Source organism: Protomyctophum parallelum, assembly GCF_964188405.1.
Source record: "Protomyctophum parallelum genome assembly, chromosome: 23".
Classification (NCBI taxonomy): Eukaryota; Metazoa; Chordata; class Actinopteri; order Myctophiformes; family Myctophidae; genus Protomyctophum; species Protomyctophum parallelum.
Window position 1 is genome coordinate 33,609,914 of NC_139715.1, and position 13,977 is coordinate 33,623,890.

Below are 13,977 nucleotides of genomic sequence, written 5' to 3' on the forward strand. Positions count from 1 at the left end.
CTTAAGTCAAGAGTTGAACTTAAATCGCTCTGGATTAAAAGCGTCTGCTAATGATATGATATATGATATGATATGATATGATCTGATATGATTATAGTACTTTATTGTCAGTTCACACTGAAATGTGTCTTGCGACCCAGCAGCCAAGTATGCAGAACACATATACACACATTTGACATAACACAAAGAACAAGACAATTTACATACATAAAGACATGAAGACAAGAGCAATATCCACCGCTTAGATTACCCCGTGGCTACTACAACTCCTGATTAAGCCTCAAGGTCGACTGGTGGACAAAAAGGACCTCTTTAGTCTGAGTCTATTGTATGCTGGTACACCATATCTCCTTCCTAAAGATAGCAACCTGTATTCTCCATATACAACACATGCTTAGTATTAGAGGTGATATTCCTTGTTGACCTCAGGATGCTGTTATCGTGTGTGTGTGTGTGTGTGTGTGTGTGTGCGTGTGCGTGTGCGTGCGCTACAGTAACCTGCGTAACAGAGGCAGCTCGTTGTGTGACATCGCCATCCTGGTGGTGGACATTATGCACGGACTAGAACCTCAGACGCTGGAGTCCATCAACCTGCTGAAGGAGAAGAAGTGTCCCTTCATCGTAGCGCTCAACAAGGTGAGTCCATCAACCTGCTGAAGGAGAAGAAGTGTCCCTTCATCGTAGCTCTCAACAAGGTGAGTCCATCAACCTGCTGAAGGAGAAGAAGTGTCCCTTCATCGTAGCTCTCAACAAGGTGAGTCCATCAACCTGCTGAAGGAGAAGAAGTGTCCCTTCATCGTAGCGCTCAACAAGGTGAGTCCGTCAACCTGCTGAAGGAGAAGAAGTGTCCCTTCATCGTAGCGCTCAACAAGGTGAGTCCATCAACCTGCTGAAGGAGAAGAAGTGTCCCTTCATCGTAGCTCTCAACAAGGTGACGCTCAAATAAACACCATCTTCATGGTCAGTGATTAGAGATGTAGTTCATGGTCAGTGATTAGAGATGTAGTTCATGGTCAGTGATTTAAGATGTGCTTCATGGGCAGTTATTAGAGATGTGTTGCCCTGTGGTTCCTGGTCAGTGATTTAAGATGTGGTTCCTGGTCAGTGATTTAAGATGTGGTTCCTGGTCAGTGATTTAAGATGTGGTTCCTGGTCAGTGATTTAAGATGTGGTTCCTGGTCAGTGATTTAAGATGTGGTTCCTGGTCAGTGATTTAAGATGTGGTTCCTGGTCAGTGATTTGAGATGTGGTTCCTGGTCAGTGATTAGAGATGTGGTTCCTGGTCAGTGATTTAAGATGTGGTTCCTGGTCAGTGATTTAAGATGTGGTTCCTGGTCAGTGATTTAAGATGTGGTTCCTGGTCAGTGATTTAAGATGTGGTTCATGGTCAGTGATTTAAGATGTGGTTCCTGGTCAGTGATTTAAGATGTGGTTCCTGGTCAGTGATTTAAGATGTGGTTCCTGGTCAGTGATTTAAGATGTGGTTCCTGGTCAGTGATTTAAGATGTGGTTCATGTCAGTGATTTAAGATGTGCTTCATGGTCAGTTATTAGAGATTTGCTGCCCTGTGCTTCATGGTCAGTGATTTAAGATGTGGTTCCTGGTCAGTGATTTAAGATGTGGTTCCTGGTCAGTGATTTAAGATGTGGTTCCTGGTCAGTTATTAGAGATGTGCTGCCCTGTGCTTCATGGTCAGACTGACCATGGTCTGTCTGGAAGAAGAGCTCGTATAAATGAACGTTTACTTGGCCTCAGATTGACCGTCTGTACGACTGGAAGAAGAGTCCAGAGACGGACGTGGTGACCACCCTGAAGAAACAGAAGAAGAACACCAAGGACGAGTTTGACGAGCGAGTCAAGGCCGTCGTCTTGGAGTTCGCTCAGCAGGTAAACCACTCACATCGCTGTATTAAACAACAGGTATAAACTCACATCGCTGTATTAAACAACAGGTATAAACTCACATCGCTGTATTAAACAACAGGTATAAACTCACATCGCTGTATTAAACAGCAGGTATAAACTCACATCGCTGTATTAAACAACAGGTATAAACTCACATCACTGTATTAAACAACAGGTATAAACTCACATCGCTGTATTAAACAACAGGTAAACGACTCACATCGCTGTATTAAACAACAGGTATAAACTCACATCGCTGTATTAAACAACAGGTATAAACTCACATCGCTGTATTAAACAGCAGGTATAAACTCACATCGCTGTATTAAACAACAGGTATAAACTCACATCGCTGTATTAAACAACAGGTATAAACTCACATCGCTGTATTAAACAACAGGTATAAACTCACATCGCTGTATTAAACAACAGGTATAAACTCACATTGCTGTATTAAACAACAGGTATAAACTCACATCGCTGTATTAAACAACAGGTATAAACTCACATCGCTGTGTTAAACAACAGGTATAAACTCACATCGCTGTATTAAACAACAGGTATAAACTCACATCGCTGTATTAAACAACAGGTATAAACTCACATCGCTGTATTAAACAACAGGTATAAACTCACATCGCTGTATTAAACAGGTATAAACTCACATCGCTGTATTAAACAACAGGTATAAACTCACATCGCTGTATTAAACAGGTATAAACTCACATCGCTGTATTAAACAACAGGTATAAACTCACATCGCTGTATTAAACAACAGGTATAAACTCACATCGCTGTATTAAACAACAGGTATAGACTCACATCGCTGTGTTAAACAACAGGTATAAACTCACATCACTGTATTAAACAACAGGTATAAACTCACATCGTTGTATTAAACAACAGGTATAAACTCACATCACTGTATTAAACAACAGGTATAAACTCACATCACTGTATTAAACAACAGGTATAAACTCACATCGCTGTATTAAACAACAGGTATAAACTCACATCGCTGTATTAAACAACAGGTATAAACTCACATCGCTGTATTAAACAACAGGTATAAACTCACATCGCTGTATTAAACAACAGGTATAAACTCACATCGCTGTATTAAACAACAGGTATAAACTCACATCGCTGTGTTAAACAACAGGTATAAACTCACATCGCTGTATTAAACAACAGGTATAAACTCACATCGCTGTATTAAACAACAGGTATAAACTCACATCGCTGTATTAAACAACAGGTATAAACTCACATCGCTGTATTAAACAACAGGTATAAACTCACATCGCTGTGTTAAACAACAGGTATAAACTCACATCGCTGTATTAAACAACAGGTATAAACTCACATCGCTGTATTAAACAACAGGTATAAACTCACATCGCTGTGTTAAACAACAGGTATAAACTCACATCGCTGTATTAAACAACAGGTATAAACTCACATCGCTGTATTAAACAACAGGTATAAACTCACATCGCTGTATTAAACAACAGGTATAAACTCACATCGTTGTATTAAACAACAGGTATAAACTCACATCGCTGTATTAAACAACAGGTATAAACTCACATCGCTGTATTAAACAACAGGTATAAACTCACATCGTTGTATTAAACAACAGGTATAAACTCACATCGCTGTATTAAACAACAGGTATAAACTCACATCGCTGTATTAAACAACAGGTATAAACTCACATCGCTGTATTAAACAACAGGTATAAACTCACATCGCTGTATTAAACAACAGGTATAAACTCACATCGCTGTATTAAACAACAGGTATAAACTCACATCGCTGTGTTAAACAACAGGTATAAACTCACATCGCTGTAATTAACAACAGGTATAAACTCACATCGCTGTGTTAAACAACAGGTATAAACTCACATCGCTGTATTAAACAACAGGTATAAACTCACATCGCTGTATTAAACAACAGGTATAAACTCACATCGCTGTATTAAACAACAGGTATAAACTCACATCGCTGTATTAAACAACAGGTATAAACTCACATCGCTGTATTAAACAACAGGTATAAACTCACATCGCTGTATTAAACAACAGGTATAAACTCACATCGCTGTATTAAACAGCAGGTATAAACTCACATCGCTGTATTAAACAACAGGTATAAACTCACATCGCTGTATTAAACAACAGGTATAAACTCACATCACTGTATTAAACAACAGGTATAAACTCACATCACTGTATTAAACAACAGGTATAAACTCACATCGCTGTATTAAACAACAGGTATAAACTCACATCACTGTATTAAACAACAGGTATAAACTCACATCGCTGTATTAAACAACAGGTATAAACTCACATCACTGTATTAAACAACAGGTATAGACTCACATCGCTGTATTAAACAACAGGTATAAACTCACATCACTGTATTAAACAACAGGTATAAACTCACATCGCTGTATTAAACAACAGGTATAAACTCACATCGCTGTATTAAACAACAGGTATAAACTCACATCGCTGTATTAAACAACAGGTATAAACTCACATCGCTGTATTAAACAACAGGTATAAACTCACATCGCTGTATTAAACAACAGGTATAAACTCACATCGCTGTATTAAACAACAGGTATAAACTCACATCGCTGTATTAAACAACAGGTATAAACTCACATCGCTGTATTAAACAACAGGTATAAACTCACATCGCTGTATTAAACAACAGGTATAAACTCACATCGCTGTATTAAACAACAGGTATAAACTCACATCGCTGTATTAAACAACAGGTATAAACTCACATCGCTGTATTAAACAACAGGTATAAACTCACATCGCTGTATTAAACAACAGGTATAAACTCACATCGCTGTATTAAACAACAGGTATAAACTCACATCGCTGTATTAAACAACAGGTATAAACTCACATCGCTGTATTAAACAACAGGTATAAACTCACATCGCTGTATTAAACAACAGGTATAAACTCACATCGCTGTATTAAACAACAGGTAAACGACTCACATCGCTGTATTAACAGCGCTTTACAACGGTTCATTCATTCATACATTGGGAGGTGAAGCGGCGAACAGTCGACACCAGCGCCCTCACTTCCCACATTCACACACCCGACGGTGGCGAGCTCACACCGACCGACTCATTGGAGGCAGTGTAGGGTTCAGTGTCTTTGCCCAAGGACACTTCCACATGTGGACAGGAGGAGGAGGAGCCGGGATTCGAACCTCCGACCCAGGGATCATTGGACGACCCGCTCTACCTCCTGAGCCACAGCCGCCCTAACCCATTCTGAACGGGAACCCATTTTGGTGTTAGCATCATGTTATGCTTTAGCTATTGAAAAATATCAGATCTACAAGCTCATATCGCGCCACCAAGTGGCGCGATACGAGCTTGTAGGTCTGCTATTTTTTGAAAAATCGAAGAGCGACTGACATTTTTAGAATCCGATCTCAGGTCAGAATGGGTTCATCAGACCAGTGTGTGTCCGGCGGAAACCTCGTATGAATCTGATCTCAGGTCAGAATGGGTTCATCAGACCAGTGTGTGTCCGGCGGAAACCTCGTATGAATCTGATCTCGGGTCAGAATGGGTTCATCAGACCAGTGTGTGTCCGCCGGAAACCTCGTATGAATCTGATCTCAGGTCAGAATGGGTTAATCAACACTTGCTGTTGTTCTGCAGGGTCTGAACGCGGCGCTGTTCCACGAGAACAAGGACCCCAGGACCTTCGTGTCCCTGGTGCCCACCTCTGCCCACAGCGGCGACGGCATGGGCAACCTGATCGCTCTGCTGGTGGAGCTCACCCAGACCATGCTGGCAAAGAGGCTGGCGCACTGCGACGAGCTCCGGGCGCAGGTCATGGAGGTGGGCGACTGTCACTGTGTGTGTGTGTGTGTGTGTGTGTGTGTGTGTGTGTGTGTGTGTTGATTTAGTCGACTAAAATGTATTTTTGGCGGGCCTTGATGCCGTCGTAATGACAGATTTTGCACTTGCTGAAAATAGCCGACTCTACGAGCTCACAACGCGTCGCGCTGCGAGTTTGTATTTTCAGCATGCAACCAAGTGTAAAATGACTTGTACTGGATCTCTTGTCCACTAGTCCCTTCCTAACATTTTAGTCTAGTTTTTATTTGGTTTCCATTTAGTTTTCGTCAGTGAAAAAAGGGAGTCGACGATCATTTTACGTCTTAGTTTTAGTCGACAAAATCAACATTGGTGTGTGTGTGTGTGTGTGTGCGTGAGCGGCTGAGCGCACGCACACACCGCTATCGATGTGTTTCTGCCTCACTGTGTCTAATTTAGACATTTGAGGTTCAGAAAACACTGAAATATGTACGTGGATGTAATTGTAAAACAATTGTCTTGATATTAGGCAGCTGCATGCGCACACAAGATGATATTAGGCAGCTGCATGCGCACACAAGATGATATTAGGCAGCTGCATGCGCACACAAGATGATATTAGGCAGCTGCATGCGCACACAAGATGATATTAGGCAGCTGCATGCGCACACAAGATGATATTAGGCAGCTGCATGCGCACACAAGATGATATTAGGCAGCTGCATGCGCACACAAGATGATATTAGGCAGCTGCATGCGCACACAAGATGATATTAGGCAGCTGCATGCGCACACAAGATGATATTAGGCAGCTGCATGATATTAGGCAGCTGCATGATATTAGGCAGCTGCACGCGCACACAGGATGCCTTTCTAAGCATATACGTAAAATATTGTGCATATCTGTTGGCATTGCATCTTTGATATATTTGGAAAATTTTTGACACGATGTCTTTAATCGAAATAAATAAAGAAGTCTGTGTGTGTGTGTGTGTGTGTGTGCGCTCAGGTCAAAGCACTGCCTGGCATGGGAACCACCATCGATGTGATTCTGATCAACGGTACTCTGAGGGAAGGGGAGACCATCATCGTTCCTGGAGTGGAAGGACCAATCATCACGCAGATCAGAGGACTCCTCCTACCTCCTCCAATGAAGGAGCTCCGAGTCAAGGTTGACACTCCTCCCCTCCCCTCCCCTCCTCTCCCCCCAATCAAACCGCCCCCCTAAGGTCTTCCACTGCTGGCCTGCTCGCTTTGCCTAAAAAAATGGCAACTAAACAAATACGGGGAAGCAGCTTTTTGCTTCTAGGGGCCGACGGCATGGAACAAACTCCCACTGTACCTTCGACAGGCAGCCTCTGTAGTTTAACAAGCTCCCACTGTACCATCGTCAGGCAGCCTCTGTAGTTTAACAAACTCCCACTGTACCTTCGTCAGGCAGCCTCTGTAGTTTAACAAACTCCCACTGTACCTTCGACAGGCAGCCTCTGTAGTTTAACAAACTCCCACTGTACCTTCGACAGGCAGCCTCTGTAGTTTAACAAACTCCCACTGTACCTTCGACAGGCAGCCTCTGTAGTTTAACAAACTCCCACTGTACCTTCGACAGGCAGCCTCTGTAGTTTAACAAACTCCCACTGTACCTTCGACAGGCAGCCTCTGTAGTTTAACAAGCTCCCACTGTACCTTCGTCAGGCAGCCTCTGTAGTTTAACAAACTCCCACTGTACCTTCGACAGGCAGCCTCAGTAGATTAACAAACTCCCACTGTACCTTCGACAGGCAGCCTCTGTAGTTTAACAAGCTCCCACTGTACCTTCGACAGGCAGCCTCTGTAGTTTAACAAGCTCCCACTGTACCTTCGACAGGCAGCCTCTGTAGTTTAACAAACTCCCACTGTACCTTCGACAGGCAGCCTCTGTAGTTTAACAAGCTCCCACTGTACCTTTGACAGGCAGCCTCTGTAGTAGGGATGCACCGAAAATTCGGCCACCGAAAATATTCGGCCGAAAATGGCTAAAAATGTATTTTCGGCCTATTCGGTTTCGGCTCAAATAAGCCGAAAAATATCACCGAATAGTAGTAGTGGTCCTAAAGTTGTGAATCGAACTAAACTGCGGGAAAAACACAGATGTACAAGCCCAACGCGTTGTGCATTGCGACGGGTAGATAGCTTGTAGATCTGCTACTTTCAGCGCAGGAAGGGCGCATGCTTATGACGCTCTTGCATCAGCGCAGCAGTTACAACACAACACACAGGCAGCAGTCACGGAATGCTTCAATGCACAGGCAGATCCGACACAACTTTATTGCATACATCTGTGCTTTCATCCAAGCTTCCATAGCCTTTTAAATCTTATTTCCCATCCACGGGCACAAGCAACGTGGTATCAGCAGCTCTTCCACCCGATCTGTGGACGGGTGGTGTTGACGAGGGAAGCTATAGCTAGCAATAGCATGGGAGCTAACGTTAGTTTTAACAGTACTTTCCATCCGTTCCCCAACACGGTAACACCTCACACAATGATACTGTATCGTTGCGTCTGTCAAAACGATGCACTTCCCAAAACTCTGAGACATGCCACCACCTATAAATTCAAACCCACCTCTGGAATATTGCTATCATTCCACTTTAATTTATTTTATTCCATAGTCTTAGTTTTTCTCTAATAAAGTTGTTTTTATTAGTTTTCTCATGTTCTCCTTGAAAAGTGTCTAAGTACTCAGAGAAGCTTTATATAAATAATATTATTATCACTATTATTATTACTACTTGTTTTATTGCCTATGCTTATGTAGAAAAAAAAGCTCACTGCTCAGGTCAAATAGGCCTATTGATATGCGATTCAAATGTGATTAATTGAGATTAATTAATCACAAAGCCTCCAATTAATTATATGTTTTTTAATGGACCCATAAGTGTTTATTATTTAAGTTAGGTTTTGCCAAAATCATGTCTTTTGCCATAATCAGGTAGCTTTACAACAAATATGTATTCGGCTATTCGGTATTCGGTTTTCGGCCAACTGTTTCCTATATTCGGTATTCGGTTTCGGCCAAGAATTTCCCTTTCGGTGCATCCCTACTCTGTAGTTTAACAAGCTCCCACTGTACCTTCGACAGGCAGCCTCTGTAGTTTAACAAGCTCCCACTGTACCTTCGACAGGCAGCCTCTGTAGTTTAACAAGCTCCCACTGTACCTTCGACAGGCAGCCTCTGTAGTTTAACAAACTCCCACTGTGCCTTCGACAGGCAGCCTCTGTAGTTTAACAAGCTCCCACTGTACCTTCGACAGGCAGCCTCTGTAGTTTAACAAACTCCCACTGTACCTTCGACAGGCAGCCTCTGTAGTTTAACAAACTCCCACTGTACCTTCGACAGGCAGCCTCTGTAGTTTAACAAACTCCCACTGTGCCTTCGACAGGCAGCCTCTGTAGTTTAACAAACTCCCACTGTACCTTCGACAGGCAGCCTCTGTAGTTTAACAAACTCCCACTGTACCTTCGTCAGGCAGCCTCTGTAGTTTAACAAACTCCCACTGTACCTTCGACAGGCAGCCTCTGTAGTTTAACAAACTCCCACTGTACCTTCGACAGGCAGCCTCTGTAGTTTAACAAACTCCCACTGTGCCTTCGACAGGCAGCCTCTGTAGTTTAACAAACTCCCACTGTACCTTCGACAGGCAGCCTCTGTAGTTTAACAAACTCCCACTGTACCTTCGTCAGGCAGCCTCTGTAGTTTAACAAACTCCCACTGTACCTTCGACAGGCAGCCTCTGTAGTTTAACAAACTCCCACTGTACCTTCGACAGGCAGCCTCTGTAGACATTTTTAAAGCACAGCTCAAGACCCACTTCTACACCCTTGCTTTTAATTGATCTTTTATTTTTTTGTTATTCATGTCCTCACTGTATTGCATTACTGCTTGTGTTTTAATGTCGTTGCCTTGCTTTTCTTTTATTCTCCATTGCTCTGTAAAGCACTTTGAGCTGCATTTCATGTCATGAAAGGTGCTATACAAATAAAGTTTTATTATTATTACTATTATTATGAATGTGTCGACAGAACCAGTACGAGAAGCACAAGGAGGTCAGCACGGCTCAAGGGGTGAAGATTCTGGGCAAAGACCTGGAGAAGACTCTGGCAGGGCTCCCCCTGCTGGTGGCCCACAGAGAGGACGAGATCCCCGTGCTCAGGGTAGGACGCACGCCACACACCATAACATTTCATTTAGTTTTAGTCCTATTTTAGGTTAAATCTGCATTCATAAATGTGTGTGTGTGACTGTATGACTGTGTGAGTGTGTGACTGTGCGTGCGTGACTGTGTGTGTGCGTGACTGTATGCGTGCGTGACTGTGTGTGTGTGTGTGACTGGGCGGCGGTGGCTCAGGGGTAGAGTGCCTGGATGGTAACCGTAAGGTTGCCAGTTCGAACCCGGGCTCCCCCAGAGTTACTGTCGAAGTGTCCTTGAGCAAGACACTGAACCCCTAATTGCTCCCGATGTGCTGGTTGGTGCCTTGCATGGTTTCCGCTGCCATCGGTGTGTGAATGGGTGAATGTAATGCACAATCTCTGTAAAGCGCCTTGGATAAAGGCGCTATATAAATGCACCATTTACCATTTACTGTGTGTGTGTGTGTGTGTGTGTGTGTGTGTGTGTGCGCGTGCAGGATGAGCTGGTGAAGGAGTTGAAACAGACCCTGAATGCCATCAAGCTGGAGGAGAAGGGGGTTTACGTCCAGGCCTCAACGCTGGGCTCTCTGGAGGCTCTGCTGGAGTTCCTCAGGGTCTCCAAAGTACCTGTAGGTACCTGTCTGTCTGTCTGTCTGTCTGTCTGTCTGTCTGTGAGTCTGTCTGTCTGTCTGTGAGTCTGTCTGTCTGTCTGTCTGTGAGTCTGTCTGTCTGTCTTTCTGTCTGTGAGTCTGTCTGTCTGTCTGTGAGTCTGTCTGTCTGTCTGTCTGTGAGTCTGTCTGTCTGTCTGTCTGTGAGTCTGTCTGTCTGTCTGTCTGCTAATTCAATCGACATTATTTTTATTATGAACATGATCACATTGTTATTCGTTATTCGTTATTAGACGAAATTGTGGTTTTCTTTGACAAATTACCGACCAGACAAAAAACAACTGTGTGTCTCTCTCTCTCTCTGTCTCTGTCTCTGTCTCTGTCTCTGTCTCTGTCTCTGTCTCTGTCTCTGTCTCTGTCTCTGTCTCTGTCTCTGTCTCTGTCTCTGTCTCTGTCTCTGTCTCTGTCTCTGTCTCTGTGTCTGTCTCTGTCTCTCTCTCTGTCTCTGTCTCTGTCTCTGTCTCTGTCTCTGTGTCTCTGTCTCTCTGTCTCTGTCTCTGTGTCTCTGTCTCTCTGTCTCTGTCTCTGTCTCTGTCTCTGTCTCTGTCTCTGTGTCTCTGTCTCTGTCTCTGTCTCTCTCTCTGTCTCTCTCTCTGTCTCTGTCTCTGTCTCTGTCTCTGTCTCTGTCTCTGTATCTGTCTCTGTCTCTGTCTCTGTCTCTGTCTCTGTCTCTGTCTCTGTCTCTGTCTCTGTCTCTCTCTCTCTCTCTCTCTCTGTCTATCTCTCTCTGTCTCTCTCTCTCTGTCTCTCTCTCTCTCTCTCTGTCTCTCTCTCTCTCTCTCTGTCTCTGTCTCTGTCTCTGTCTCTGTCTCTGTATCTGTCTCTGTCTCTGTCTCTGTCTCTGTCTCTGTCTCTGTCTCTGTCTCTGTCTCTGTCTCTCTCTCTCTCTCTCTCTCTCTGTCTATCTCTCTCTGTCTCTCTCTCTCTGTCTCTCTCTCTCTCTCTCTGTCTCTGTCTCTGTCTCTGTCTCTCTCTCTCTCTCTCTCTCTCTGTCTATCTCTCTCTGTCTCTCTCTCTCTCTCTCTCTCTGTCTCTGTCTCTGTCTCTCTCTCTGTCTCTGTCTCTGTCTCTGTCTCTGTCTCTGTCTCTGTCTCTGTCTCTGTCTCTGTCTCTCTCTCTCTCTCTGTCTCTGTCTCTGTCTCTGTCTCTGTCTCTGTCTCTGTCTCTGTCTCTCTCTCTGTCTCTGTATCTGTCTCTGTCTCTGTGTCTGTGTCTGTGTCTGTGTCTCTGTCTCTCTCTCTCTCTCTCTCTCTCTCTCTCTCTCTCTCTCTGTCTCTCTCTCTCTGTCTCTCTGTCTCTCTCTCTCTCTGGTCTCTCTATCTCTCTCTCTCTCTCTGTCTCTCTCTCTCTCTCTCTCTCTCTCTCTCTCTCTCTCTCTCTGTCTCTCTCTCTCTCTCTCTCTCTGTCTCTCTCTCTCTCTGTCTCTCTCTCTCTCTCTCTCTCTCTCTCTGTACAGTATGCTGGTATCAACATCGGTCCGGTCCATAAGAAGGATGTGATGAAGGCCTCTGCCATGTTGGAACACGACCCACAGTATGTTTACATCGGGGTTCCCCAATTCATTAATTTTCCTCAAGGGCCATATTTTGACTATAGGGTACCAGGCTGGGGGCCGAGTCCGACTATAGGGTACCAGGCTGGGGGCCGAGTCCGACTATAGGGTACCAGGCTGGGGGCCGAGTCCGACTATAGGGTACCAGGCTGGGGGCCGAGTCCGACTATAGGGTACCAGGCTGGGGGCCGAGTCCGACTATAGGCTACCAGGCTGGGGGCCGAGTCCGACTATAGGGTACCAGGCTGGGGGCCGAGTCCGACTATAGGGTACCAGGCTGGGGGCCTATTGACTATAGGGTACCAGGCTGGGGCCTATTGACTATAGGGTACCAGGCTGGGGGCCTATTGACTATAGGGTACCAGGCTGGGGGCCTATTGACTATAGGTACCAGGCTGGGGGGCGAGTCCGACTATAGGGTACCAGGCTGGGGGCCGAGTCCGACTATAGGGACCAGGCTGGGGGCCGAGTCCGACTATAGGGTACCAGGCTGGGGCCGAGTCCGACTATAGGGTACCAGGCTGGGGGCCTATTGACTATAGGGTACCAGGCTGGGGGCCTATTGACTATAGGGTACCAGGCTGGGGCTCTATTGACTATAGGGTACCAGGCTGGGGGCCTATTGACTATAGGGTACCAGGCTGGGGGCCTATTGACTATAGGGTTACCAGGCTGGGGGCCTATTGACTATAGGGTACCAGGCTGGGGGGCGAGTCCGACTATAGGGTACCAGGCTGGGGGCGAGTCCGACTATAGGGTACCAGGCTGGGGGCCGAGTCCGACTATAGGGTACCAGGCTGGGGGCCGAGTCCGACTATAGGGTACCAGGCTGGGGGCCGAGTCGACTATAGGCTACCAGCTGGGGGCCGAGTCCGACTATAGGGTACCAGGCTGGGGGCCGAGTCCGACTATAGGGTACCAGGCTGGGGGCCTATTGACTATAGGGTACCAGGCTGGGGGCCTATTGACTATAGGGTACCAGGCTGGGGGCCTATTGACTATAGGGTACCAGGCTGGGGGCCTATTGACTATAGGGTACCAGGCTGGGGGGCGAGTCCGACTATAGGGTACCAGGCTGGGGGCCGAGTCCGACTATAGGGTACCAGGCTGGGGGCCGAGTCCGACTATAGGGTACCAGGCTGGGGGCCGAGTCCGACTATAGGGTACCAGGCTGGGGCCTATTGACTATAGGGTACCAGGCTGGGGGCCTATTGACTATAGGGTACCAGGCTGGGGGCCTATTGACTATAGGGTACCAGGCTGGGGGCCTATTGACTATAGGGTACCAGGCTGGGGGGCGAGTCCGACTATAGGGTACCAGGCTGGGGCCGAGTCCGACTATAGGGTACCAGGCTGGGGCCGAGTCCGACTATAGGGTACCAGGCTGGGGGCCGAGTCCGACTATAGGGTACCAGGCTGGGGGCCGAGTCCGACTATAGGGTACCAGGCTGGGGGCCGAGTCCGACTATAGGGTACCAGGCTGGGGCCGAGTCCGACTATAGGGTACCAGGCTGGGGGCCGAGTCCGACTATAGGGTACCAGGCTGGGGGCTGACCTATAGGGTACAGGCTGGGGGCCGAGTCGGCACGCGCAAGGTCGAGGTCCTGCCCTGAAAATTTCATTTTCAGGGCAGGACCCCATTTGAAAAGGATGCCCAGTTTGACATGCAGAGGCTACTGACCCCATTTAATGCCATTTATATCTGGGACCCCCCCAGGGGGGCCACAAGGGGGGGGGGGGCTCTGGTTTACACTGTCTGCCATACTGTAACTGTACCATGAGTATCTCTGCCTACCTGTCTGTCTGCCA

At 46.0% G+C, this 13,977-nt stretch overlaps 1 protein-coding gene across 1 annotated transcript in view; it reads left to right on the plus strand.

The window, feature by feature from the left end:
• The window catches only part of eif5b (eukaryotic translation initiation factor 5B), a gene marked incomplete at its 3' end in the record, with an annotated part of 65,265 nt that overhangs the window by 41,935 nt on the left and 9,353 nt on the right, over positions 1-13,977 (plus strand). Inside the window, exons 18-24 of the mRNA XM_083758509.1 lie at positions 495-636; positions 1,756-1,887; positions 5,615-5,797; positions 6,786-6,947; positions 9,840-9,971; positions 10,446-10,577; positions 12,073-12,165. Of these exons, the coding sequence (XP_083614635.1) occupies positions 495-636; positions 1,756-1,887; positions 5,615-5,797; positions 6,786-6,947; positions 9,840-9,971; positions 10,446-10,577; positions 12,073-12,165 (976 nt within the window). The remainder of the gene's footprint in view (positions 1-494; positions 637-1,755; positions 1,888-5,614; positions 5,798-6,785; positions 6,948-9,839; positions 9,972-10,445; positions 10,578-12,072; positions 12,166-13,977) is intronic.